The following is a 27,176-nucleotide window of genomic DNA, read 5'->3' on the forward strand; positions in this document are numbered from 1 at the left end:
AATAGACTGGATAGGATCCTTGGACACCAAATGAGTACAATGGGTCGAATGGCCTCCTCTTGTTTGTAACATTTCTTATGTTCTTATGTTCTCCGGTCTTGCTCGTATCCCAGATGTCATCAGTAGGCCAGAGACGCCCTAAGTCCCTCACATGTACAGGATGCTTAACAATGGCTGACTCCAGAGTGGGAGAATATAAAATATATGAAAAAGTAATACCTATATATAAACAATAAACTGGTTCTCTGACTTTTGAAACAGCTGAGGCCTGCCAATGGTGGAAGGGGGCTTTGACATGAGATGAGTGGTGCATGAGAAACCCAAAGCCACTGTTTCAGTGAAAATCCATCTCTCCAGCTGAAGCTGCTTGCCAAAGGGTGGTCGTGTCCACACTGAGGATGCAAAGGAGGGATGTTTATACAGTAATGGAGAGAAGGCCACTTTACACTTTGGAGACCAACAGGAATCTATCACCTTGGCATCAGCAGGATGCTGCATACAGTAAATGCCTGCTTGTGCATGGAGATACAGGAACAGTGTCATTTATGTGCCTGTTTCTACACATTCATAACTTTGATCCATAATTCACAAGCCTAATACACAAGACCTGGTGATTTGGATTTTTTTTTTTTTGCCAACTCTCTATTTGCTTGTAAATTGAGTCCTCAACATGGCCATTTGCTGGTCCCGCCTCTACAATAAGCAGACACAATTGCTCAAACATCCCGTGACTTTATTTCCCCCCTGCAGCAAACTGATCACTCCTTTACAGCAGTCTCCAGATTACATTTTTAAAGCTTCAAATGGCAATTTGTATTTGTATGTATTTAACCCTCACACCACGCTACATTCTGGCAATGCTGTCAGGTCTGAGGACTGCAGTTCGGTTTTGTCCAGTATGATGTAATACTGTACTACTGTTGCAAGAAAGGTCAAGCTTGGGTTTTGTCTCTGATATTCTCCATTCAATGGGAAACTTTATATGAATAATGATCCATTTTATTGGCTGTTCTAAAACTAGTCCAACAACACTGAATTTTATTATCCATGTAAAAACCTCAGTCAGTGACTGCATTTGAAGTTTTATGCAAAATAAAAGGAAAACAGTACCACCGTGGCTTCTATGTGAAGACAGACACAACATGGGACTGAATGAGGGTCATTTTAAAGAGTTTTGAAAAGGCCCCTCTGAAGTCAACTAATCGTTGTTCTGTTTTAATTTTTTGTTTTATGTTCCATGGTATAATTTTGTTTAGCTGGACTTATTTCCTTACCAGTATTCTTCTTCTTCTTTTTCTTCTTCTTCCTCTTCTTCTTTGTCATTGTTGCACATACAGATGGGTGACAAATTAAAGGAAAAACCTGAATAAATGAGTGGAGAAACATAACGAATGCAGGTGCCTCCAAACAGGTGTACTGCATGACACAATTAAGCAATTAACATCCTATCATGCTCTGTGGCATGTATACAAATGCTGAGCAGGCCAAGCTGACCTTGATTTTGGATCAAGATGGCAATAGGAAAGGATCTAAGTGACACAGTCACACAGACACTCAACTGGCTCGTGTTCTGGACAAGTGAGCGAGTGCATGTGTGGGACACCAAGAGAACGGGACAGGCCTGACTGCTTGACCCCTACAGTGAGGGGGTGTGCAGGCTTTGTTATGCTGTGGGGGGCATTTTCCTGGCATGGTTTGGGTCCACTTGTCCCCTTAGAGGCAAGGGTCACTGCAAATCATGATAAAGTTATTCTGAGTGATCACCTTTATCCTATGGTGAAATATTTCTATCCTGACAGGAGTGGTCTCTTCCAGGATGACAATGCCCCCATCCACAGGGCACGAGGGGTCACTGAATGGTTTGATGAGGATGAAAATTATGTGAATCATATGCTATGGCCTCCGCAGTCACCAGATCTTAACCCAATTGAACACCTATGGGAAATTATGGATCGACGTGTTAGACAGCGCTCTCCACCACCATCATCAAAACACCAAATGAGGGAATATCTTTTGGAAGAATGGTGTTCATCCCTCCAGTAGAGATCCAGGGACTTTTATAATCTATGCCAAGGCACATTGAAGCTGTTCTCGTGGTAGCCCAACACCTTACTGAGACACTTTATGTTGGTTTTTCCTTCAATTTGTCACCCGTATGTATAGGTATTTATTGCACTGGCGTACTGAACTTCAAACTGCCATGCAAGATGACAACAAGAAACACAGACATGTTGTGCACATCAGCGTAAAGACAAGTCTTTCTCATCAGTAACGTAACAACAGGATTTGATATAAAAAAATAAATAGATCATATATCCTACATGGTCCTGTTACAGTTTTAATATATATATATGGTAAAAGTAAAACTCTGTTTATGCTCAATGGATCATCTGCCATCACCTGGCCCTAGCCCTAATTATGCTCTCATTGGTTATGTTAATTATTACAGAGTAAATACATATGACAGACACAGAATAACATGGCTTCTGTTAGCAACACTTAATTTTGTAAGATGAAAACACAATGACATCTACAAGATGGTGGATCCATGTTTATTACTTTGGTATCACCATTTCCCTAACTGATGAATCCTCCCAGACAAAATGGTCCTTAACAAATTCAGCCATAACTGAACACCAATACTATACTGCACACCATAAAAACATTGACATTTAAAACGGTGGATACACAAATTTGTGTTCAAATAAAGATTTATTCTAAAACTACAAAATCTGTGTTTACATGCATATAAGACATGCTGGGGCCAAACCTGATAAAGCCAACTTTAAGAGTATGTGTTTTTGCTGAGACAATGTAATGTTGCGTGCTGCCTTTTGATGACCTGGTGGTCTAGGGTGTACCCAGCCTTGCATGCTGCCGTGCTAGGCTCCTGCTCACTGTGACCTCGTACTGAAGTAATCCTTCAGTTTTCCAGAGCCACCGTAAAAATGAATGAGCCAGGTTAAAACTGGACAAATGTCTGCTCTCCATAGTCAATGTCTCTGAACATCTCACGCTCTTAATGTCGACATCACTAACTGTCCTTAACTGTGCCCCCCTCCCACACACACACGTATAATTGAACTGCCAATGCAAATCAAATGGAAAGGGTTATACCAGACATATGAAGTGTTCAATGACATATTAACTCAACACAACACTATAACACTATCTGGTGCATTTTTGATTTATATTTAGCCAATTTTTGGTTTTGTCCTGCAAGTGCAAAGAGTACTGGGAAAGTCTCCAACAGTAGGCTAGCTTCCTACACATGTTTACATTTGTTGAAAACATGCTAGCACAAAGTAACAATTGGTGGTCTTCAGTTAAAAAAAAGACCACCTGCTTTCATTTCACTTTTTATCCTTTTATCCAAGCTTCTATTTGGATTTGGCAAAGATTTAATTTCTGGTTTCTAAGCACTTTCCAGTCATGAAAGCTCCCCACATATATACTTAAAAATACATTATTGTATACTTATTGTTATTGCCCATTTATTGTTGTTCATATTTTCCTGTATTATTTATGCACCCATATTACATTCTTATGTTCAACCCTCCACCCCCATCTCACACACCATATTTAATTCAGTATTTTTTTATTTTTGTAACTCAATGATTACATGAATGAACAATACATACATAAACACATTTAGAACAACAGCCGCTTTAATTAATTAATTGTTTATAGACGGTAATGTAAATATGGGAGTTTATTTATAAAAATAAAATAAAAATGTGGATTATTATTTTATTGTGGATTACTTATTAGTACTTCATTAATCATCATAACTGTATGGTTGCAAATATAATACGTTACTTCGCTTAATAAAATACAAAGTATAACAATAATAAGATGATATAATAATAATAATAATAATAATAATAATAATAATAATAATAATAATAATGTGTTACATTTAATTCAGTGCTTTAGTGTCTTTTGTGAAAACATTTGGGCGCTTATCCTTAGCTAAGGAAGCAGCAAAAGACCACAATGACAAAAACGACTTTCTGCTGAGCCCCCCAGAGAATATCCATCGGGCTGCGTCTGCTGGGTGTTCAGCCCGAGCAGAACTGCACCGATCGACACGTGTTGAGTGTCTTCCAGGGACACACGCTTGGCCATTGGGGGTAGATATCAGGGGGTGGTTGTTGGGGCTGTTTTGACAAAATACAAAGTTGCAGTGCAGCTAAAAAGCGGATGACAACAAGTCGAAACACACGACCCCTTTTGGTAGACACTACAACAATGTTCCCCTCGACGTTGACTCTCAATCCAGAACCCATTGCATCGGAACCCAAGACCCACCCTTCAGCGCGGATCGGAGCTCGATTAAGACTGTCTGCTTTTCTGACGGAGCCCAACGCGCAGCCGCTCTGCGCATGATTACACTGGCATTTACAGAAGCGAGAGATTGAGAGAGAGAGAGAGAGAGAGAGAGAGAGAGAGACAAGAGTGAGAGAAGAGAGCGACCGAGAGAGAGAGAGAGCGAAAGAAAGATAAAGAGCAAAAGCAAGAGTGAGGGAGGGAGTACGCCAGAGAGTCGAGGGAGAAAGGGGGAGGAAGGAAAGGCCACACAGACACAACTGGAGGAAGAAAAGTGTCTGCGACCGGACTAAACATCGTCAAACAACCCCACAGGATGGCCTCGGAGGAGCTCTACGAGGTACTGTAACCCTTTAATACAGCGCTACTTTCGTCTCTGAGCCCCCCCCGGCTCGCTGGGTGTTTTCAGTGGCGGTCCCCCAGCGCGGTGGACGGAAATATGTCTTAAAGGAGACGGAGAAGTGTTGCTATTGGCCTGGCGCGCTGGGACTGAGGGGCAGGCTGCCCGGGTCCAGGGCTGACTTTAGCGGGGCTTTGCTGTGGTCATGCGGGCGCTGTGGGGATGCTCGAAGACTGGGCTCCCACACATGAGTAGATCTGGATTGTGTTGGTTTAAAGCAAATAAAATAGGTCTTTGATTGTGTTATGAGGAGGGAGGAGGGAGGGGGGGGCTACCTGTAACTAGCTAACTCGATCCTCCTTGGATCCCCCACCCACCACAAAGAAATCATTTCGTTTTGGAACAGTTGAGAATGTTGGTGACATTGAATGTTCCAATTCTTTTGATGTCGATTTGCCTTGGGTGGGGGGGTCAGTAAAATGAACTGCTCACATGGTCGAACTGCTCGGCTAGATCATGTTGGAAAACGTATTTAAATCGTGTGTGCTGGTGAAATATTACAATAATACACAAGCACATAATGACCCGAGTGTTGTAAGACTCTTGTAGCCATGGGAGCCAGGCGCTCTACAAAAGCCATGACATACCAGCACTGTGTACTCAAGGTAAGTGCGTTTTTACACGGAAACAAAAAGACCCAAGGGAAACGTGTTTTTTGGACTATCTGGGCTTGGAGATTTCCTTAAATATTCCTTCAGTTGGACAAGCCACCAATTGCATTCTGGCTTTGCCTGTGGGAGAGCACTTACAAAGAAACGTGGAAGGCTTGGACTGTACAGACGGGTCAAGAAAACAACCCAAATGTACAATTAACTCGTTTTGTTGTACATTTGTTACACCCTGGCTGGATTTTATTTGCACCGCCTGGAATTATTCCTATGGATGGACTTTCCCCTGGATGTTTTTCTTGCCCTCTTCGTGGCGCCATCATGATGGGGCTCATCAGAAATGTTAGCTGTCCAACACGAAGAGCCAACTTTGGATTTGGATTATACATCAATCGTGGGAAGAATATGGAAACTTGGTTAAAAACATCGCATATGAGAAGACGATCGGCGCCATTGGGAAGTACAGTGTCGCCACGGCCGCGTTGACAAGATGTCACCTCATGGAATCCATTCCACCTCCAGACTTTTCCCACCCATCCATTTTTTTCCAACGCATGTGTTACAAAGAAGACTGATGGACTTTGGTTTTCAATGTAGGATGAGGGTCGATACGTCTCTTTCCCTCTTTAAATATAACCGTAGCTATCAAGAACAACCCTTGTGCTTTATGGAGCCCTCAACACCACTTTGAAGAGTTGACCCAGTTGTTAACCACGTCCTTGGTTGGTTTCCGCAATGTGCTGTGTGGAGTCAAGTGAGCCAGCATTGTTTGGCAGACGAAAAGTCCACTCGCATTCAAGAATAGTAATACAAAAAGATGCATAATGCGATGTAACCTCTAGTCGGGTATGGATAAAAACACACGATGCAAATCCAGATGGGTGAGATCGCGGTGAGAACAGTTTATATGAGATGTCTGCTAGATCTTCTAAAGACCTGAGCGATCTGCAGTCGTGGTGTGCATTGGCAGCGCGGTGAGATTTCTGTTTTTAATCTTTATTATTTTCTTTAGTTTTCTGTCTTTCCGTTTTTCTTCTTTGTAGACGGCTTGTAGAAAAATGGGCAAAGGGAAGCTAGTCCGTGTGGTGATTGTTCTGATATTGAGAGGTCTTTGACGAAGGAGAAGAAGCCGTGCTGTACCTAGATGACGGGAGAGGGAGAAATCAATCCACAACCAGCTCTTATGTGATGTTTGCTATTTTTGTGTGACATTGTCTGATATTTGTGTGCATGTTATTAAAGACACCAGCGCATCCCCGACCGCTGAGCATTATAACTTTTGGAGTTTGGGGTTTAATGTAACTTTTTAAGTGATGGTGACGTTAAATACGTTCTACTCAAACCAAAGTATCACACTAGCGAGTATTGTAATAGTGTGTGTTTAGTTTGGACGGCACAGATAATATATCTCTGTTATAATGTATCCCTCGTTGTGCTGCTGAAATCTCTTTTCTGCATCTCTTGTGTCTGTGTCTGTTTAAGGGTTTTGTAAGAATCAGTTGTCACTATTAATGGGTTTGTGTGTTGTCTTTTTAAAGGTGGTGATTGTAGCTTTGCCTACAAGTATAGTAGTTTGCAGAAGAATCTAGTTCCCCTATACAAATTGCAGTGTTATATGGTCATTGCTACACAGTGTATGGACTCCCCATTGCTCCCCAAAACAGAAATACACTCTGCATGTTCTGTAAATTAATTAATCGCTGAATGCACATTGGACTATTTTAATTGATTATTTAATTTGTGCTAAACAGTATAATTTGCAGATATAGTTTATAGAGTGATTTGTTCTGGTTTATTCAGAATAGATACAACAAGAACAAAAATGTTTATTGAGCTTTTTTTTTTTTTTAGACCTAATGTGCATTTCTGTCTTATTTTCTTTCAATAGTGAAATCAATCGCCATGTGTCTTTTAGGATGTGTGTGTTAATTGTGCTTTTGCTGTGGGTTCGGTCAGAGTAGTTTGACACACACTCAAAAATACACACGCACGTACGCATGTATGCCCAAGGTTGGTGGGTGTAGGGGAGCATTGGTACATTTTCTATGAAAGGAGACATGCCTGGTATTGTAATGCATTCCCTCAAGGAAGTCTACTAAGTGTTTGCTGTATGTTATTTATAGTTGGTAATGCAGAGCGATTCTGTCTTTAGAAACATTCATCTAGGCTTGCACTGTAGAAAATATCCAGTAAACACCATCACATAGGACATAAAATCAAGTTGAGCAAATATATTGTACAATAAATGAATTATGTGTTCCTGACGATATTAATGTAGTGTGTGTGTCAGTGGTCTGACAAAGGTACAATTCACTTTATTATCCCAAGCAGTTATAGCATGGCTGATGTTCAGTAATGTTCTATGTTATAATTATTTATTAATCCATACCTGGTGATGTGTTGGTAAATATGTTCCAGAATAACTAGTTTCCATGTGTGCCTGAAATGAGAGAATGATGGTCTGAACCTGCTGTTCCTGTCTATGGCTCTCAATGATAAAGCCAAGGTCGAATTCTGCAGTATAAGTGAAAGATACCAGGGCTTAATTTTTAATTACTATTAAAATAGGCATGTTAATTTTTTTTTTTCATTGGTTTGTGTTCAGGTGTTGTACAATCACTTCACCTGTAATAATACATTTCACTGGAGGAAAAAACATGGAAATCCAGTCATTCATGCTGTTTACTATATAATGTAGGGTATATGAACATTAATATGCAGTTAAATAAATACTGGTCTTTTCCTTAAGTTGTGGTGTGGAACATGCTTGTTAGGGGGGGGTGGGGGGGCTTTTACTGTGGCTTTCTGTCGCAGGTTATGATAAAGTTACAATTTTATGACTTCATGTTAATGGCTGTATTGGCCATCCCCACAAATACCCAAATGTCAGGGCTCAGAATTGCTACTAGCCTGATACCCCCTTCTCCGAATGTAATTATATCTATCTACACTTTTCTTTAAATGTTAAAGCCAACAGGTGTTGATTATAATTAAGAAACCTGCCAATCTCCAAATTATGATCTCTGCATTTCAGTAATTTTTTAATTGCCAATCAATGATGCTATGACTTTTAGAGTTAAGACCGTAATGCAAACGTCTGAAAGCCATATTTGACAGCTGAAAAAAAACGGGGCTAATTGAGGTCTGTGATATTTGTTGATATTGTTTGTTTCCATCAATTATTGTCAAATTAATTTCTCATTTAGTTTATTAAAATATATTAAAAAATTAAACCTTGCGTCTGTCAAAACAACTCAATAAGATTCAACTTTAATTGAGAAACCATGGGTGTTGTTGAAGTGACTGTTTACTGGGGAAACTCCAGGGACCCGAAGCTGGATCCTCTTTGATGTTAACATCATTAAACCTTGTTCATAGCAACCAACCTTATAAAGATGTCATGGTAAGTAGCTCTTCGGAACCAATCCAAAATCAGTGTCAGCCTTTATAAATAAATATCTGATGTTCTTATAACATTAGATGTAACCTTCTTATCGCATATCTCTGTCCTTGTTCAATACAACATTTTTGGATGTTACTAATTTCTTCATGAGGTTTCACAGGCCAGTGACCATAATGATGTCTATTAATGAATACCAGAGCAACAGCTGATACATTCATCTTCACAGCAGAAAACATCTTTCGCTTAAACTCTTTAGATTTATGGGGGAAACAAAATTGTAGTAGCATCAGGCCTTCAAACAGAACATAATTTCCTCCAGACAGGATCTGTGGGATTATGTGAGTAGTATCTGTGAGCTCTTCCCATCTCAGGTTGACTGCATCTATCATTTTGCGATGGTACAATTGTACGCTTCTTTGAGCACAGCTGCAATGGTACTGGAAAGTCCTATACCAATCCATAAGTGAATTTTATCAGTTAAGTTAAGCATCTGGCACTAGGGTATTTTACTGTTACATGTTCTTTTGCACTCTTTCTGAGTTACATACCTCTGGGTCAGTTGCTTGCAGAATTCACACTCAATTCACACTCGACTTCTCTCAAAAGTCAACTCCCATCACAGCGCAGAAAAAGTCAGGGGTGAGGGGGGTGATAGCCAGGGTTGTGTGTAGTTGGTGACTCCTGTTCTTTCTCTTTTATCAATGTGCTGTTTTTATAGCACTGTTGTCAGGGTGGCTGAACTGGTATTTTACCTTTTGTGATCAAAGCTGCACCTAGAAACCTATCCTCTTGGAGGCCAGCATGTGCTTTTTCATGGTTCTTGTCTCTCACAGAGAGGAGAGTATTCATTCAGAGACTCCACTCGTTTCACGTTTTCAGTCACACTACTGGTATCTTCTGCTAAGCATATAGCCTAATGCATAAATTGAACCAACTGAATGATCTCAGTCAGTGCATAAAATACGCAAACATGTCTTAAGAGCTTCTCCTCAATTGGGGGGGGGAACAAATCCCACTGAAAACCATATCCCACTTGTGCAATGATTTCTATTACTGCAGTTTAAATTATGTTGACTTTGTTTGATACTATCTTACCCAGTTGTCACAAATCATCCAAACTCTGTTCAACAGTACACTGTGTTGTTGCTTTTGTAGATCACATATGGTAAATTCTACATTCTTAAGTGCACCTATGCACTAGTTTTTGTATTTATTTATAATATTTTTAAAGGACCATGCTGTGCTGAATCTACCAGTTGTATATTGCTGTACCCTAAGAACATGATTAACGTTATTGTATTGGACAACTTTTTTTTTCCCCTTTACAACTGTTATTGGTTTTCTCGTATGGCGCAACATTATTGTAATTATCCATCCTGTAACAGAGGAAGCTGATAAACCCGTTGTAGGGAGACAGCTGCTCAACTGTTCTTCCAAAAGAGCTAATTCTAGTGGGACGTATTCTGCAGTCTCATGTTAATGACAAAGCCGTGTTGTGCAATTTACAATGGATTCAAAGTGTTCTGATTAATTTGCAGGCAAGTGATAGTTATGTTAACAGCCCATTGGTCGAAATAAACCATAGCATTGCTTTGCACTCTATCAAAAATCAATTATGGTTTCGCACATGTGCACACTCTCATTTGCACAGAATGATTATTTGTATTTGAAAATGGAAGTTATTAAAAAAATATATAATTATGGAATAAAACGAAATTCCAGTCATCCATGTGCCAGTCACTTGGGAGGTTCCTCCTCAGCTATGCAAACATGTGGTGCAGGAAAAATTGATTTTTTTTTTAGCCTTTGCATGAAAAATAAAATTGTGGACGTTTGCTTACAACTTACATAGCAATTCATAGGACCACTGCCTTGTAAATACACCATTTTGTCCTGTTAAAGTCCCTGACATGACCCTGAAAAAGCATGTGCACAATGTAGACTGAATTGGCAAATTAAAATCAATGTTGTATCATTGTATTCAGTTTCAATTTTAAATATGCTGTTCCACAGGGATACATTGATATTGCATAGTTACAGTTGATAAAAACGGGGGTGAATAGCTGCCGTTAAAACCAGCCTAGGCATTGGTCCAGAAACGACCGGAACCAGAACTGCAGTGTGTTTAGTTGTAGGTAGAATAATTATGCTTACAGCTGGTGGGCAACACAGCTCAAGCTGTTATCATGTATCACATGGGCAAATGCAGAATTCACTTATTCATCTGGCGAAGTATCATCAGTTGCCAGCGACTGAACTGATTATTTTAGATATTTTTTCCAAGAATAATATATCTAATGTGAAAGAACAGGAAGTAGGTACCTTTGTGTTAACGACCCCGGCATTATTTAATGCATGTTCCTAGTAGCCGGAAATGAGCAGAGGAAGTCAGACTGACTAGAAAACCCTTCATTGTTTTTGCTTTTAATAAAACATTTGGCTTTACTATGTTCAAGTGATGTAATTAATTTCCTATAAGAAACTAAAGAGTTTAAATGTGAATGTAGGATGTTTGATGATGTAGCCTAGCAGTAGAGCAATACCTACGTACTTGCATATATACTCCCAAAAATTTTTTTTGAATTGAATGTATGAAGTTTTTATTTTCCTCAGTATTACTCCTATTTTTACTTTTGACTCTTCTAAGATTTCACATAAGTGTGTATTTGTTTTTATATTTGAAAGTGTAAAATGCATACTTGTCAGCATAATATAAATTTTATTAGCAAACTACAAACACTACATTTGTGCTAGGATTTGTCCTGCTTTTTAGAACACCTGTACATAGGGAAATGCAAGCAGAGTTTATGTAGCCTACTTACAGGAGAAAGTAAAGCCATATTTATAGATAAATGCTGCTGTCCATTTCAGAGAATATAATAGCACACTGAATACCTGGATAAACTTTATTCTCGACTTATTAAAATCTTACTTGTTACTTGTTTAGTCTTTTTACTTAATTATCTCTAATTTCCTGTAGTAGTAGGTTTGGCCTACGTTTTTCTTTACCTTTGATCAATTAATGGGATATTTTTCTCCTTGATCAAGCAAACGTGTTTCTGGTTTCACTAATATGGGATATATCAGCCTTTCTCCTTTATCAATCCAGTTACAGCAGCACTTAACTGTTACTGCAGCTCTGTAGCAAACTGCTATACTACAGTAATTGCATTAGTAATCAAAGTTGTTCTAGAAAATTAACGAGCACAACTGCACAGATCCTCTTATTTGTTCTTCGTTACCAAGCAATAATCAGAGGCACCGATGCACAGACATGGTTCTGGTTGTTCAAACAAATGGGACCATGAATAGTCATTTTCATTATATTGTGACTGTAAGTACTTGCCTTCATATGTATGGAAAATGTGCAAGGAGCTTGGCTTGACCCAGAGACCTCTTCTGCTGCAGTGCTTTCGGTTTGCTTGAGAAGTTACCAAGGAGGGGCCCTTTTTGCCCTGAGGACACTCATAGTGGTTTGAAATGATGACAATGTGATGGCTTAATGATAGGCCAATGTTAAACTCGGCATGGAACTGCAAATGATTAAGCTTGGTAAGATTCACCCGAACAGAGCTCATAATTAGCAGTTCACATACACTGGTATTTGAAGTGATGTGTGATTAATTTGAACTGTTCTTCTCTGCTCAACGTACGGCTCTCCCTGGATTGTTTGTTCTGTGCAATTAGATCAGATTTTTTTTATTTTCCTGTTTTCTAATATCAGGCTAAGTGTACAGCTTTAAGTCTCCTTCAGTAGTGTCTTGTCAATTGTGTTGACATAGTTGAGCCATCGACTCAAAGGACACTGAGGAAAGTAACTGTAATTAAATGTCAGATCAAGACCATTTGATAGATATAAGAATGTTTTACGTTACCGTGGTTTCTGAACGTTAAGTGTCCACGTGCGGCGTCTGCACTTTCCAAACTTTCAGAAGTGGCACTGTATAGTAGGCTAAGTGTTTGAATTCCACTATTTTCTATCAGTCGCTGTGCTGTATAGTTCATCCAGTGTTTTTTTTTTGTTATTGTTTTTTGTGTTGTAATGCAAAAAAAAGTTGGGTTACTTGCCTTCCATATTATTGCTCCCATTATATCCCTTGTACAAGGTCCCCCCACCCTAGTTTGGGGTCTGTTACTCCAAGTCATGAGAAGGATAGATGGTATCATGAATTATTTTGTTTATTTTCCCAGATTGTTAGGGTTTTTCCACCTTTGAACAAGAATAACGCAACTGTAATCTGAATTTCTGCCAGTTTGTATTGAATCCTCTGTGTTGGACCTTTGAGCAGGGACAAGGCCCATTCATGTCTATGCAAAAGAAAGCGTGATCCTCTGTCTCTGTTATGTGTTGCATTATAATTGCGTTAGTGAGTTCACTGCGAAGTGTGAAAAGCCCAAGGAGAACATATTGTTTTCACAGCTCGCATCTTACTGGAAATTAAGACTTGCATTTAATTCAATATAAATTAGTGTTCAGAGGATTGCTTCCATCTGATGTGTACTACACAAATCTAGTACTGCCTTCCCTTCTGCACTGATTTAAGACACAGCAGTGTTGAAAAAAAGTGTCTTGACTTGAATAAATCACCTTTTTAAACTACATTCCAGTATGTATATTAATTTTCCTTTGTTCTTTGGTTTATGAATATAACCACCCCAAGGAGGAGAGAAATCTGGTGTGGTCAGGCTATCACACCTCGGTGTCAAGACATCAGGATCTAAATACAGTAGAGTTCATGCCAAAGCTGAAAGAGGAATGCAAATTGCCCTGCCATAACTACTCACTTTGTTTAATAATTACAGTGCAATAAGGCTGGTAAAAATGTCTCCTGCTCATTCTATTGCGTTGAAAACGATTATGTATTGAGAGTGGTTGCAGAGAATGATCATTATCCTCATTTTAAAAAGGCTTATGAAGAATCACAGGGAAACTGGAGTCATCAGTCACTGTGTAATAGTTCAAGGCATTAAATAGTATCTGTTTTGTGTTGCATCCTGAAATGTCCCTCTACAGTGAGTTATGCGTTGTGAGTTAAGCACAGGTGGATGAAATAGTGGTACCTATAACTGAAATGTAAACATTTAAAATGTTTATCCCAACTCTCGACTCATCTGCCAACCAGGCGGCTCTGAAAAAGAAGAGAGCAGAGTAGAACCATCACAAGTGTTAGCTGACCTTTGCTCCCATGAGAGAGAAGTCCCATATAACTTGGCACAGAAAAGTTGTTCTGTTTTTGTCAGCTCAAAACCAGTCAAAGATTAGGAACATAGGGTAACAGTTGTATGTACATTGAGAGACACTTTATACATGGAAACAAATGTCAAGTAATCCTTTGCTTATATGGGAGTGAACTCCACATTATTTAACACATTGTTTCTATTGTTTCACATTATGCAGACTATTAATGCATAAATTGACGAAGTGAGATGAACCCGTCAACCAAGATTAATCGCTCGCGTGATTCGCCAACCAGGGTTGAATTTGTCTGCTGTGTTGTAACTTAGCTTTTTAAATTACAGTGTAATGTGCTAAATGTATATTGATTTTAGTCGTATTGTTTCAAAACTTGCCTCGCCTTGGATATAAATTAAGAATAATCAAGTAGTAAAGTGTTGTGACTGTATGCCATGGTTGGACTGAAAAGAGATACATGCACTGAGATCTCCCAATACCTTTACTGAAATGATAGCAGATGTGTGCAGGGCTTTGACAATTATATGTGGTCAGTCAGGATATACTGTCTTGTGGGAGTTCTGCCCACTGCTGTAGACCCCCTCACAGCCCCCCCCCCCCCCCCATCTGACTAGGAAGTCCATGCTGGCCCCACTCCCCCTGCCTTGTCCTGTGGAAATGTTGTGGGATGTGCTCAACTAGAGAGCCGCCAAGATAGCAATGGTGGGGTTGTATTTGCTGTAGGGGGTGATAGGGATATGAATATATAGTCCCTGGAGCAGTGGTCTCTATCCCTGGTCCTGGAGAGCCCTAATCCACTTAATTTTATAGGTCACCTTCAATCACCAATTTCTAAATACTGGAACACATGGAAGATATTAATCAATTGAGCAACTCAACCAATGGAATTCTTGAAATCTGAAGGTATTCTGATGATTGCTCCAGTGTTTCGAATTAAATACTTTCAGGTGTTTAAAAATTTGGTGATAGAAGGGTGACCTCCAAAACCTGCTGGATAGGGGATCTCCAAGGACCAGAGTTGGAGACCACTGCCCTAGACAGTGACAGACCAGCAAAGGTTTGTGACAGAATGCCCATGGAGTTTACAGTTGCCATGGGTAATAGAGCAGGGTACAATGCCTGGTAGATGCATGTGTTTTTATTTTCTAACATTTCCTTTACACTTACACTCACCTAAAGGATTATTAGGAACACCATACTAATACTGTGTTTGACCCCCTTTCGCCTTAATTCTACGTGGCATTGATTCAACAAGGTGCTGAAAGCATTCTTTAGAAATTTTGGCCCATATTGATAGGATAGCATCTTGCAGTTGATGGAGATTTGTGGGATGCACATCCAGGGCACCAAGCTCCCGTTCCACCACATCCCAAAGATGCTCTATTGGGTTGAGATCTGGTGACTGTGGGGGCCAGTTTAGTACAGTGAACTCATTGTCATGTTCAAGAAACCAATTTGAAATGATTCGACCTTTGTGACATGGTGCATTATCCTGCTGGAAGTAGCCATCAGAGGATGGGTACATGGTGGTCATAAAGGGATGGACATGGTCAGAAACAATGCTCAGGTAGGCCGTGGCATTTAAACGATGCCCAATTGGCACTAAGGGGCCTAAAGTGTGCCAAGAAAACATCCCCCACACCATTACACCACCACCACCAGCCTGCACAGTGGTAACAAGGCATGATGGATCCATGTTCTCATTCTGTTTACGCCAAATTCTGACTCTACCATCTGAATGTCTCAACAGAAATCGAGACTCATCAGACCAGGCAACATTTTTCCAGTCTTCAACTGTCCAATTTTGGTGAGCTTGTGCAAATTGTAGCCTCTTTTTCCTATTTGTAGTGGAGATGAGTGGTACCCGGTGGGGTCTTCTGCTGTTGTAGCCCATCCGCCTCAAGGTTGTACGTGTTGTGGCTTCACAAATGCTTTGCTGCATACCTCGGTTGTAACGAGTGGTTATTTCAGTCAAAGTTGCTCTTCTATCAGCTTGAATCAGTCGGCCCATTCTCCTCTGACCTCTAGCATCAACAAGGCATTTTCGCCCACAGGACTGCCGCATACTGGATGCTTTTCCCTTTTCACACCATTCTTTGTAAACCCTAGAAATGGTTGTGCGTGAAAATCCCAGTAACTGAGCAGATTGTGAAATACTCAGACCGGCCCGTCTGGCACCAACAACCATGCCACGCTCCAAATTGCTTAAATCACCTTTCTTTCCCATTCAGACATTCAGTTTGGAGTTCAGGAGATTGTCTTGACCAGGACCACACCCCTAAATGCATTGAAGCAACTGCCATGTGATTGGTTGGTTAGATAATTGCATTAATGAGAAATTGAACAGGTGTTCCTAATAATCCTTTAGGTGAGTGTAGATCCCTTATGTTTAAGAATGTAGCTCATTTACCTTTTTGTACCCCAACCTCTCAATGAGGGTAGTGCTTTTCCTTAAAAAAGGGAGGTCACACACACTGTATGTTTTAATTATTTTATGATTTCTGCTGCTTCACCCCCCACCAACTCCTGCTCTGATCCAGTGTCTGTGGGGGAGGCAGCTGGTGAGATGCATTACAGTAGGGCAATGTAGAAAGCTTTCACAAGTGTCTCCATGGTTTCAACGGTCTACATTGGTGAAGGCAAACCAGCTGTGTACTTGTGTTTTTACAAAGTCTTGGGGATGAGGATGAAGAATTTCCTCAAAATATACCTGTTCTAACCTTTGACCTTTACCATCCCTATCTTTGGGATTGTTTGATTTATTTGAGCTTCATTTTGTACTGTGAGTGCAATTCCATCAGAACAGCAACAGCTGCATAAGGAAGTTTACTTTTATTTATTTATTGGCAGTTAGTTACCTGTGTAGTCCATATCTGAAAACCTGCATGCACTAATTTTGGACTTTAATGTACGTTGAAGTTGAATTTTAAACTCCCTACAGAATCACACGTTTCCTTCATTGTGGTGTAATGGGAATTAGAGGTGCTCATCGCAGAGATGTTGGGTGCGTGCCGTTTCCTCCACCTCGTGTTTCAGTGCATTGTTTTTGTTTTGGCTAAAGTGTCAGATTCAAACAAATATAGTAACACAAATACGATGGGAATTATTGTGATGCCATAGTTTATGACTCCATCCCTCTTTTGCTCTTCTAAAGGAGGAAAAGAGTGATGAAGCACCATAGGAACAACCATGTAGTGGCTTAAACCTTGTTGAGATGCTATTGAAGATATTGAAATACAAGACAGCATAATGATTTTTTTTTTCTTCCCATGTGTGACTTGTTTTGGAAAGTTGCATCAAATTCCTTTTTAGTTGTCTTACCAGCTGTGCAGTGCTTGTGCTCAAAGTGATATTAAATTAATTGCATGGGATTGGTGGGGGGGTAGCAGGGCAAATGTTAAAGATTTGTAGAACCCTTAATGCAATCTGACAAATCCCTGTCTATCGATACACATCAGCATTGGTTACTGAGCTGACACACAGTAATGACCCCCTTCTACCATCCTTCAGCAGCAGCAGCAGCTGTTTGTCCAAATTTGTCCTGGCCCACATTTTTGCCCTTGCAGAGATCTTTTGTTTGCTTGCACTCTGGTGTCTGTGTGTTCTAGTATAAGCCTCCTGCTTACAGGTGTTATTTTAATACTGCTGTATGAGGGGATGATATTTCAACGCTGCACCTCTTCCTCGTTTAAATGGTGCTGGAGACATTGTCCAGCTGTGTTGGATTTTAGCTTAATTAGTTAGCTACAGACTCTGTTCTGTGCATATTATATTCTAGATCTTTTCATTCGCAGTTATTGATACAATGTTACTTAGTTGAAGTGAACCCCAGTGTTGTGTGCTGGTTTGTCTTTTGGCTTCCATTGGCGAGTGTCCCAGTAAAGTGAATATTTAGGCCTTTACTAGTATGCTGTCTCTAAAAATTATGACCTATTTAGCCACTTTGCTGTTCTTTGCTGGTTCACATTGACATGCAGGCATAATGTATTGTAAAGATTGTGTCAGTTTCTTAAGTTTGAAGGAGAAGAGCTACTTTGGGGACTTACTTACATGAGGCTTGTGATTGCAACATCCAGCCCAGCCAAGGCTGCTGTTAGCGTCTTTTTATCACCTCCATGTAAGGGTGAAAAATGAATCGCAGGACGCCAATTAACCACCTATTACTTTTCACTATTTAAAACTCGATCATTAATACAGCTGTTGAGTGATGTGGTGTCATTTTCAGGCCTTTAGAATGGTTTACTTTTTGATAGACTGCACACTGTTGCTCCTTGCATGTAATGTCCCTCCTGCAAACTCAGGCTGAATACTTGTGTGTTGTATTGTACGGTGATGACACGGATTGAGCATTTTTTTTGCACAGGTATCGGTTATGTCATTTCAAAAATCAATAGGAAGAGGAGTGAAGATGAAAGAAATGGACAAACCAGGGAAAGAAGCCATTGAGAAAATATTTTTGCTCTGGAAATGCTGCAATGAAAACAACCCAGGGATATATTAATCAGAATAAAATAAATAATGGCACTCTCCCTGCTCTCACCTGCCACGGCACTGCTGTGTTTAGATTTAAAAATAAACCCTGACGATCTCGCAGGTTTTTCATCTGGCTCAGGAGCTGCTGTGAAGTAGCAGATGCTCAGATTCTCTCCTCGCCCCAAACCTGAGATCTGAAACTGCAGGAACGCTCATTTTGTTTCCCCCTGGACTCTGGCTTCACCGCCATGCGGGGTTTGCAATAGTTCATTTGGAAAGGTGAGCCTTTCTCGCAGTAAATGGGTCTGTAGTAGGTTACAATGGTGCACTTTTTAGGACAAGCAAAGTCAGTTCCAGATAAAACCAACACTGCTGTTGTGACCTTTTAATTAATTTGATCTAGCTTAAAATCATCTGTCTGAGTGCATGAGTGTGACTAAGTGTATGTGTGCCCATCATTAATTAATCTACTGCCTAAAGACACCAGAAAAGGTATTTATTTTCACTATGCATCTAAACTTTAATCGGCTCTCACTTTACACAGGATGTCTTTGTCGAGGCCAGAAGGTATGTCTTGCATTATACAAATGCACACATCTGATACAGAACCAGGACCATGAGGCAGCTTGATAATTAGGTTCCTTGATTTAATGCTTTTCCGTGTGCAATTTCAGCACCATAGTGCTTCATAGTGCATTGTAGCCTTGTCTCTCGTGTTCCAGTCTGCTGAGTGGCCAGAAATGTTGCCCAGTACGATTAGATGCTGTAATTATCCAGTCTCTTAATGTGGCATTTCCTTAATAATTCTTCAGATTGTATTCATGGATGATTTAACAACTTGTCATTTTTTGTTTTGCTTCTAGGCAGGCTATTCACATTCTCCCCTTAATTTCGTGGGGGCTCTGTTCATCGGTTTCCATGCAGTTTTGCTGTTCTGTATTAGCGGATCCATAACATTGCATGTAACAGAGATAAAGATGATCCCTCCATTAAGCAAGCTGCGCGGTGGTCCATATGCTGCATTTTGTTAGATGTTGCATACAAAAGTTTTGAAAAAATGATCCACCCTCTGAATAGGTAACACGCATCCATGTCTAGGAATTAATCTTTCAGGTATGAGTGGACTTTGCAAACCAAATAAATGGAACTGCCATTCATAACCATTCTATCATACTGTGCTGACGCACTGATTACAAAATTCAGCTTCTTAGTAATGAGAAGGAAGTAGCTATCTGTATGATGAAGTCTGCATTCATACAGTTAAAGAAAAAAACAACAACTATAATTGCAATTCACAATTGGGTTATTTACCGACTTCTCATAAATGACCTTTTCATTGCAGGATGTTTAAAAAAGCTTTATATTATTTGATGGGTATCTATAAATTGAGGACTGCCAAGTGCTTGAATTAGCATATAGAGCTAAGAGCTATACAAAAGGTGATGGCCAGGTTATTATTATTATTATTATTATTATTTTTATTAATTGTATTCCCTCTTCAGGACAGATTTACGCAACCCGGACAGCAGTGATCCTGCATGACCACTGCACGTCATTATACAGATTAAGCGATCTGAGAATTTTAATCAACTAAATCACCTTAAGATCAGTCAGAATAAACATGCGCGTTCTACTCAGCCCTCGAGTACCACTTATTTTGATAAAGCAAGCGTCTTTATTTTAATGGATCAATTAATAGATGCTGGCAATTTTTTTTTCTTTTTTTGCACGACCTTCAAAGCTAATTGAATTGTGGCTGTGTAGGATCAGGTGTGGAGACTACTGCTCAAGGCATTTCTAATACTGTCCTGACTGACAATTTGTAATTCATTGTACTTGGCTCTGCTGAGTTATGACATTACTCCTAGAACTGCCTGCCTTGGAATGGTTCTGGTGCGGACAATAAGAATCAATCCACAGCAAAATGGACTGCAAATGATCCTCTTTACAACCTGCACTGCGATCCAGGGTTGTTATTTTACTGCCCTTTATCACCTGATGATCAGTTATGTACGATGAGGATAATGATGATGATTATGTAGTTCAGCAGATGCTTCTTCCAAGGCAACCTACAGGTACAACATGACCAGGATTTACAACATCAGTGCAAAAAATTTATGTAAGACACATGTTGCATTGATCAACATTGACTCCAAAATACAGCAGTTAAAATCACAGCAAACTAGAGAGGCAGGTGCATTGGATAAAAACAGGGAAAGGAGAATATTAAGGCAGACTAGTAGTACTGATCAAAGATTATATATATTTATTAGAACAAAAATACAGCCAGAAAATGAGCTATTTCCTTCACCAGATACATGTGTTAATTAGGAACCTGCTGTGGCTCAACAATGTTTATTATGGCATTTTGTTTTTGAGATATTGTTTTTAATACATTTGCATTTAACATAGTTTCCTCCACTAGCTCAATCCTGTCTTCTCTGTAATATAAGACGTTGATGCCTATCCAGCACCTTTCTTCTGTCATGTATTGTGTTTACAGTGCTTGAGTAGAACACATCCTCAGTCATTACAGTAAGTAATTACTGTGACCACTCTAGAAAAACACCAGATAGTCTCATTCCTATTAAAACAAACACAGCCCTGGGCTCTCAGAGTGCAGGATACACCTTCTGAAGACCAGAGCAAGCAAATCGCCATTGTCCCATCGCTGGGATTGGCTGAGAGTTCCTGGAGGACGGTTCCCAATTGGCTGAAGCTGCTGAGTTAGCTGGCCAATTGGATCTGTTCAGCAACTGGGAACAGAAGCTAGGGGACACTGTGGCTCTGCAGGCTTTGGGCTTGAAGATAAGTCTGGTTGCGATGCATCGGGGTGGGCTTGCAAATCGTAGTTCATCAAAGTTGCTGTCCAAGACTGGGTAGCCTGAGTCACTCGTCTTTCTTTATTAAATTTGTTAAAACTCCATAATGAGAGGATATATATATTTTTGTCTCACTTGCCTGCTTCGGGGAAAGGGTATAATGGGTTCAGTAAAGTGGGTAATTAGTTGAAATAATGAATTACTAGCATTCAGGACTCGATTTGGATATTCCTCCTGTAGTGCACTGCATTCATATTATCCCATTTGTTTTTTTGGGGAAATCTTTGATTTTATATCATGCATTTGTGATATTGTGAAGGATCACATTGCTGCTATCAATGAGCTGAATACCACATCTAAAGTAAAGCGAGCAGTTTAAATTCAGTACTGTGCCTAAAATGAGTTACACATTACAAAACATGTAAACTGGCATTCATGGTTTTTACCCTGCACAGTCCGTTCTTATAGTTCTGTTCACAGCTGACATGCTTTGAATGTAATTTATTTCAAAATTCTCTGCTTTCGCTATGTAGGGTCCTGTAAGCCCTCCCTAATTCTCTGTGCCCTTCAAATTGGAAGCCTTGCTCTCCATGGTGCTGAAAATCAGTAAATGGTAAGACCTCAATTAAGTTCTGTATTATTCCTTCCCCTACAAGGTGCTAAACCATTCTTGTTCTGGAACATTAAATCCAATCAATTTTGTAAATATGATATGGCCTATAACCCATAAAAAAGAGAAAATGAAAAAAGGCTGACACTTTCTCTCATTCTTTTTGTATTCACAGAAATCTGGTGATAGCCAAAATGTCTTAATCTATTATCCTGTAAAAAAAAAAAAAAAAATGAAATCTAATTCAGCTGCAGTATTGTTGCTGACCTGTTTTTCTGTAGGTTTAATATGGAGTGTCCGCAGCTTCTACTCAATTTATCACTCGAGATTCCCTGTTGCATTAACACTACAGTGCCCTGGCAGGGAGTGGAATGGGCCCTTGTGAAATGTACATGTATAACAGGGGGCACCTATTTAGGCTCACGGTGGAATTGTAATAGGGCTTGTTCATTAAATATCCCTCATAGATCTGATAGAGGGAGCGAGTGCATTTCAGATTATACCCAGACATTTAGTGAGCATGCTGTTCCCAGGAAGGGGTTGGATTGGACATTAATGGCATGTCCCCACTGCACTCTTGATCCATTGTGATTATTAGAGAATGGATACAGTGCATGCTGGTGGGGGGCAAATCCTCCCCACAGCTCATTCACTTAATGTGTAGGTAGCTTTATTCTGCAACTGGTCTAATTTCATTTCGCTAGCTAGCCCCCTGCAGTCACTAGAAATTCATGTCAGTAGCTGAACTAAATCGAACTTGTAAGCTGTTCTTTGCTGTTGTACTCTTCCCCCACCTTACTGTCTGTGTAAAATGCTAAAAAGTCCTATTTGCATGTACTTTTGTATGCTTCTCCGATTTGTTTGTGATCTGCAGACTTGAAATGCGCTGTATCGGATGACACAATGGTTATTATCTTTAATAATAACAATCCTTAAAAATGGGTGAACACACAGCCTATAGTAGGTATGTGTATTTGTATTGTAGGGTTTTAGGAACCAGGGCTGTTTTGATTCAACTTTCTGCACTTGTCATAGAAATTATTCCATTTAATAAATGTATTTATTTTCTTTCATTCCTACATTACCCACATAGCACTGCTATTGCGGGTTGAGAGAGTGTTCTCAGTCACCTTTCTCCTGCCCCAGTAACACTCCCACACTAATCCCAGCCTCTGCAGTGCATAGACTAGAGCATAGACTAGAGCTTTATATTTAGCCCATTGATTTTCACACCACCTGGATATGAACTTGTGAAATAACCCATCACATATTGATGTTTTGTCTGAAGATGTTGCTCTGGGATGAATAACTGCCATCACACATCCTGCAAGTCCAGCAGATGGATCCTGCTTCTCTGATTTTCTTTCCTTTTCTTTTCATTTTTTTTAAGCATAATGGTTTGATATTTGAAGTATGTAAATGGTAGATTTAGTAGAGTTGTTCACACAGCAAAAGACACAGTGGCCACTTATTTTCAAATTTAATTAAAAGTATTTTCTGCTGGCATCTTCACAGTTGGTCAGTGATGCTGGGGCTTGGACTGCCAGTGTGTACTGTGATTTAAGTGGAACACAGTCAGTGTAATGTAGACTCAGGTGGTGAAGAGGGTTAAACCAGGACAGACCAGAGCAGCTAAGGATGCCAATCGTGTTAAAGAAGTAATTTGTTTTAGTCCTCATGTAGAACTGGGGTATACAGCTAGGATAGCTGATGTGCATGTTGAACTGGTTGACCGTTTTCCCTAAGTCGCCTTGTTTTTGCAACTGAGCTGTATTTCTGTTTTCGGACTGAGAGATCAGGCTGAGAATCTGAATTGGAAAGAAAGTAGCTTTTTTCATTTCTTTTGGCTGCGAAGACGAGAATACTATTCCAGCATGGTGCATGAATCAAGTCAGGTTATCCGCACATTTGCCTGCCCTCTCCTCAGCCAGGCCAAAGCCAGAAATTACTGTCACACACATGGCTGTTCCTGGGCCCCTGCTCTGACACCTCGGCCCAACTCTAATGGCGATGGATGATGCTCTTTGACTGGAGGTAGGGACTCGTATTAGCTGCACAACAAACTACAGGTTTGCATTCCATCCTGTTCAGCTGGAGCTGATTCCCCCCTCCTCTGCTCCAAACTCAAGGTCTCCCAGAGGTCAATTTTTCTTCTCATGCTTTTGCAGCTCAATAGCAGAACCCATTTTAAGTGGCTGTGAAATCTGCCCCAATCGTCATGATTTTTTCTTTCTTTTATACTTGGTGTTTTTTTTTTTTTTTGGTGGCGGGTGGGCATATTTAATGAATGGAACTTCTTGGAAATTGTTTGCCAAACTTAAGCGGTGACAGGCCTAGGCAGTACACAGTATTGCATAATATTGAGCTACAGTAGGGCATAAAGAAAACCAAGAAAGGATGTCATTAAAAAAAAACTGTGCTTAAGTTCACTTGCCCCTGGTTCACCTAGAAATCCAGATGTGTGACCTTGAACTATTCCACAAGTGTGACATCTGCTCTGCAGTAACACCCCACATGTGACAGTATTGGAGGTTTCCAGAGCCTTTATACTTGATGAACCAGTGTCCATGTCAATGGCTCAAAGGATCCAACTCTTTGAAAATGAGGTTACATATGGCTAGGTTCACATAGGTTCAAATAGTATTATTTTGACTGTTGTAAATATGAGTATCAGTGCTAAATTGGTCTGTAACTGTTACATTCTATAAATAAAGTGGAGTGTGGCTCACTACTGAAACACTGTGGTTGTGCCCTGTATTAAGCCCATGTGGATACTGAAATTATAATCCTGAACCATTCCTTTGGCAGGCTTTGCTTGAAATGTCCCACTGGTTAACTGATTGATACAGTTTGCTTGCTTGGAAAGATAAACTTTAGGACCTTCTGTACTTGGAACCTATTTTAATTTTGGTCGAACTGAAGTTTAAAAATCTTGTATTCCGTCCTTTGCAAGATCCATTCAGGTGACCTCACTTTAAAAAATCTTAAAATAAGACTGAGCAGAGCTGTTCACAGCTGTGAGTTAGTGTCCTTGTCCTGACATTCATATTTTCACAACACCAATAAACAGTACAACCTGAACCACAAAAATCACTGTGCAACCAACTGGTGGTTTTAAGTGTCCTTGTCCCTATGTTAAATGTCTGCAAAATTGTGAAATGATACTATACGACCCTCAGAGTTTCATCCAGAAATTAGCAGTATCGGCATGGTGATCAGTTGCTGAATTGTTAATGTTGAGGGGGGTTCTTGCGGATCGTCAACTGGTGTTGGGGGGTGCTAAATAGTCATGTCATTTTTGCAATATGTACAACTTCTGATTATGGCCCGACACATATCGGTGCACCGATTTATTATCGGCCGATATTGGGCTTTTACATATTCAACCGACCGATTTTTATATTTTCTCAAACTATTGGCTGAATATATTTTTCAAATAACCTAAAATCCTTTGTCAGATTTCAGACAATAGATAAATACATGTTTATTTGGTTTTACAATCATTATTATAATTATTTACCATTATTTTTTAACATGGTTATGGTGCTTTAGTTTTTGCTGGAAACTTCCAACTCCACAGTGAGTCTTATGTGCAACGGCGCACTACACTACTCGATATATCGGTAATCAGGAAATTTAGCTTCCCAATTATCGGTATCGGTATCAGACAAAAAAAACCTGTATCGGTCGGGCTCTACTTCTAATATGCTGTCCACCTGACTACATGCACATATACAGTCGACTGCATGGAAGAAAAACAATCCAAAAACAATTAACCAAAATACTCAAGACAAAGACCAGAACAATGACCTTGTCCACACTGCCCAGCTCAACTGACCCTGTGGGTAAGGTAGAGAGAACACAAGTGACCCTCACACACAATCTGGTGTTAGTGTCAAACACACGACTAGTCACAGAAGACCGAATTCATGGATCTGACTATTGTTCTTCTGCTGCCTGTGGGTCTTTACCCTTATCGGCCAGGTACAATTAGGAAACCCAGTCAGAAACCCTTTGTTGTTTTTGTAGATGCCTGTCTGGTCGTGCGTCATGTGTTGTTCATCTGTCAGTGCTCTGTCTGGTTTATTATGATCTGCCTTATTGCACAGAAGCCAGGATACGTCTTTTGAATTCAGCCATTCTCATAGTGTTGTGTATAAGAACTACTGAGTGTTAAATGCACTATACAGTTCTATTGCAGCCATCACATACTTTAAGCTCTTTAACTTTCTAATTGCATTACACTGCGCTGCTCTCTCACAGTCACCTTACCGCACTCCATTACATTGGTCTCGCTGTCTCTGCCACCTCTATGGTTTGTGTTTGGATTTGTAAATCCTCCAGTGATCCTGTAGAACAAGAGAACTAAGTGGCCCACATTGTATCTCATGTGTGTCTGTGTAATATTGTCCTAAACCAATCCAGCTTATATCACTAGATGGCAGCAGGCTTTGTTGAATAAGAAATAACCCAAAAAGTCTAATTCACAGCACAATTTACAAATTTTGAGCTGCCAGTGGGCTGCAGTAGGATCTGCATACATTATAAAACATATACAGGAATGTTGTGTGCTTGTACTAATTTTCTTTCTCCCCTAAACCCCCGTGTTTTGCTGTAGCTGAGCTACTGCAAGTGGAGATAAAATCATAAGCATGTTTCAGAAAAGCGATGTACTCTAATGTCATCATCTGGGTTTCCCTGACACAGTGATGATTTTATGAACTCCTCTCCTTTCTATCTCTGGCTTGCTTGGACCAGTGTTTCATGAGTGTATAGAGGGTCATTATTTCAGGATTTGCATGACTTGGCTGTTTTCTGAGAGCCTTTCCTTGCTGAAGCTTTGAGTTAAACCTATAATATGGGGCCATAGATAGAGAGGGAGTACGTTAGTGTGGAGCGTAGTGTGACAGTCAAATACTTTTGTTTTTGTGTTTTTGGCGATGTGTGCGATCAAGAACAGATTTTTTTTAGCTCGGTTATTGGGTTTATTTTCATGTTAACATTCTGTTCTGGGAAAGGAAGCACTAATACAATCTGTCTGAAGCCAAGCTTAAAGTTGATGTATTATAATAATAACTATGTAATGTGTTTGATAATGATTGTTTATTTATACAACTGAAATAAGGATAACTTACAAATATGCACATAGAATCTCCTCAGTTTGTGTAGCAGTTAAAATTACACCATGATATAAAGAATAATAAAAAAAAAAAATAGAAACTACTATTTAAATATAGTAAATAATAGGGAATATTTTCACTAGGCCTATATTACTTTAGTCGTTAAAAAATACATACGTTTCTACTTAATTTGACGATAATTAACCACTAAACGCTC

The 27,176-nt window shown here is 39.8% G+C and overlaps 1 protein-coding gene across 1 annotated transcript in view; it reads left to right on the forward strand.

Annotated features, from left to right (window-relative positions):
• Positions 1 to 4,384: 4,384 nt before the first annotated feature.
• cdyl (chromodomain protein, Y-like) overlaps positions 4,385 to 27,176 on the forward strand; it is an 83,217-nt gene continuing 60,425 nt past the window's right edge. The window contains exon 1 of the mRNA XM_066724263.1: positions 4,385 to 4,669. Coding sequence (XP_066580360.1) covers positions 4,646 to 4,669 — 24 coding nt within the window. The 5' untranslated portion in view covers positions 4,385 to 4,645. The remainder of the gene's footprint in view (positions 4,670 to 27,176) is intronic.

Source organism: Amia ocellicauda, chromosome 2 (assembly GCF_036373705.1).
Source record: "Amia ocellicauda isolate fAmiCal2 chromosome 2, fAmiCal2.hap1, whole genome shotgun sequence".
Lineage (NCBI taxonomy): Eukaryota > Metazoa > Chordata > Actinopteri > Amiiformes > Amiidae > Amia > Amia ocellicauda.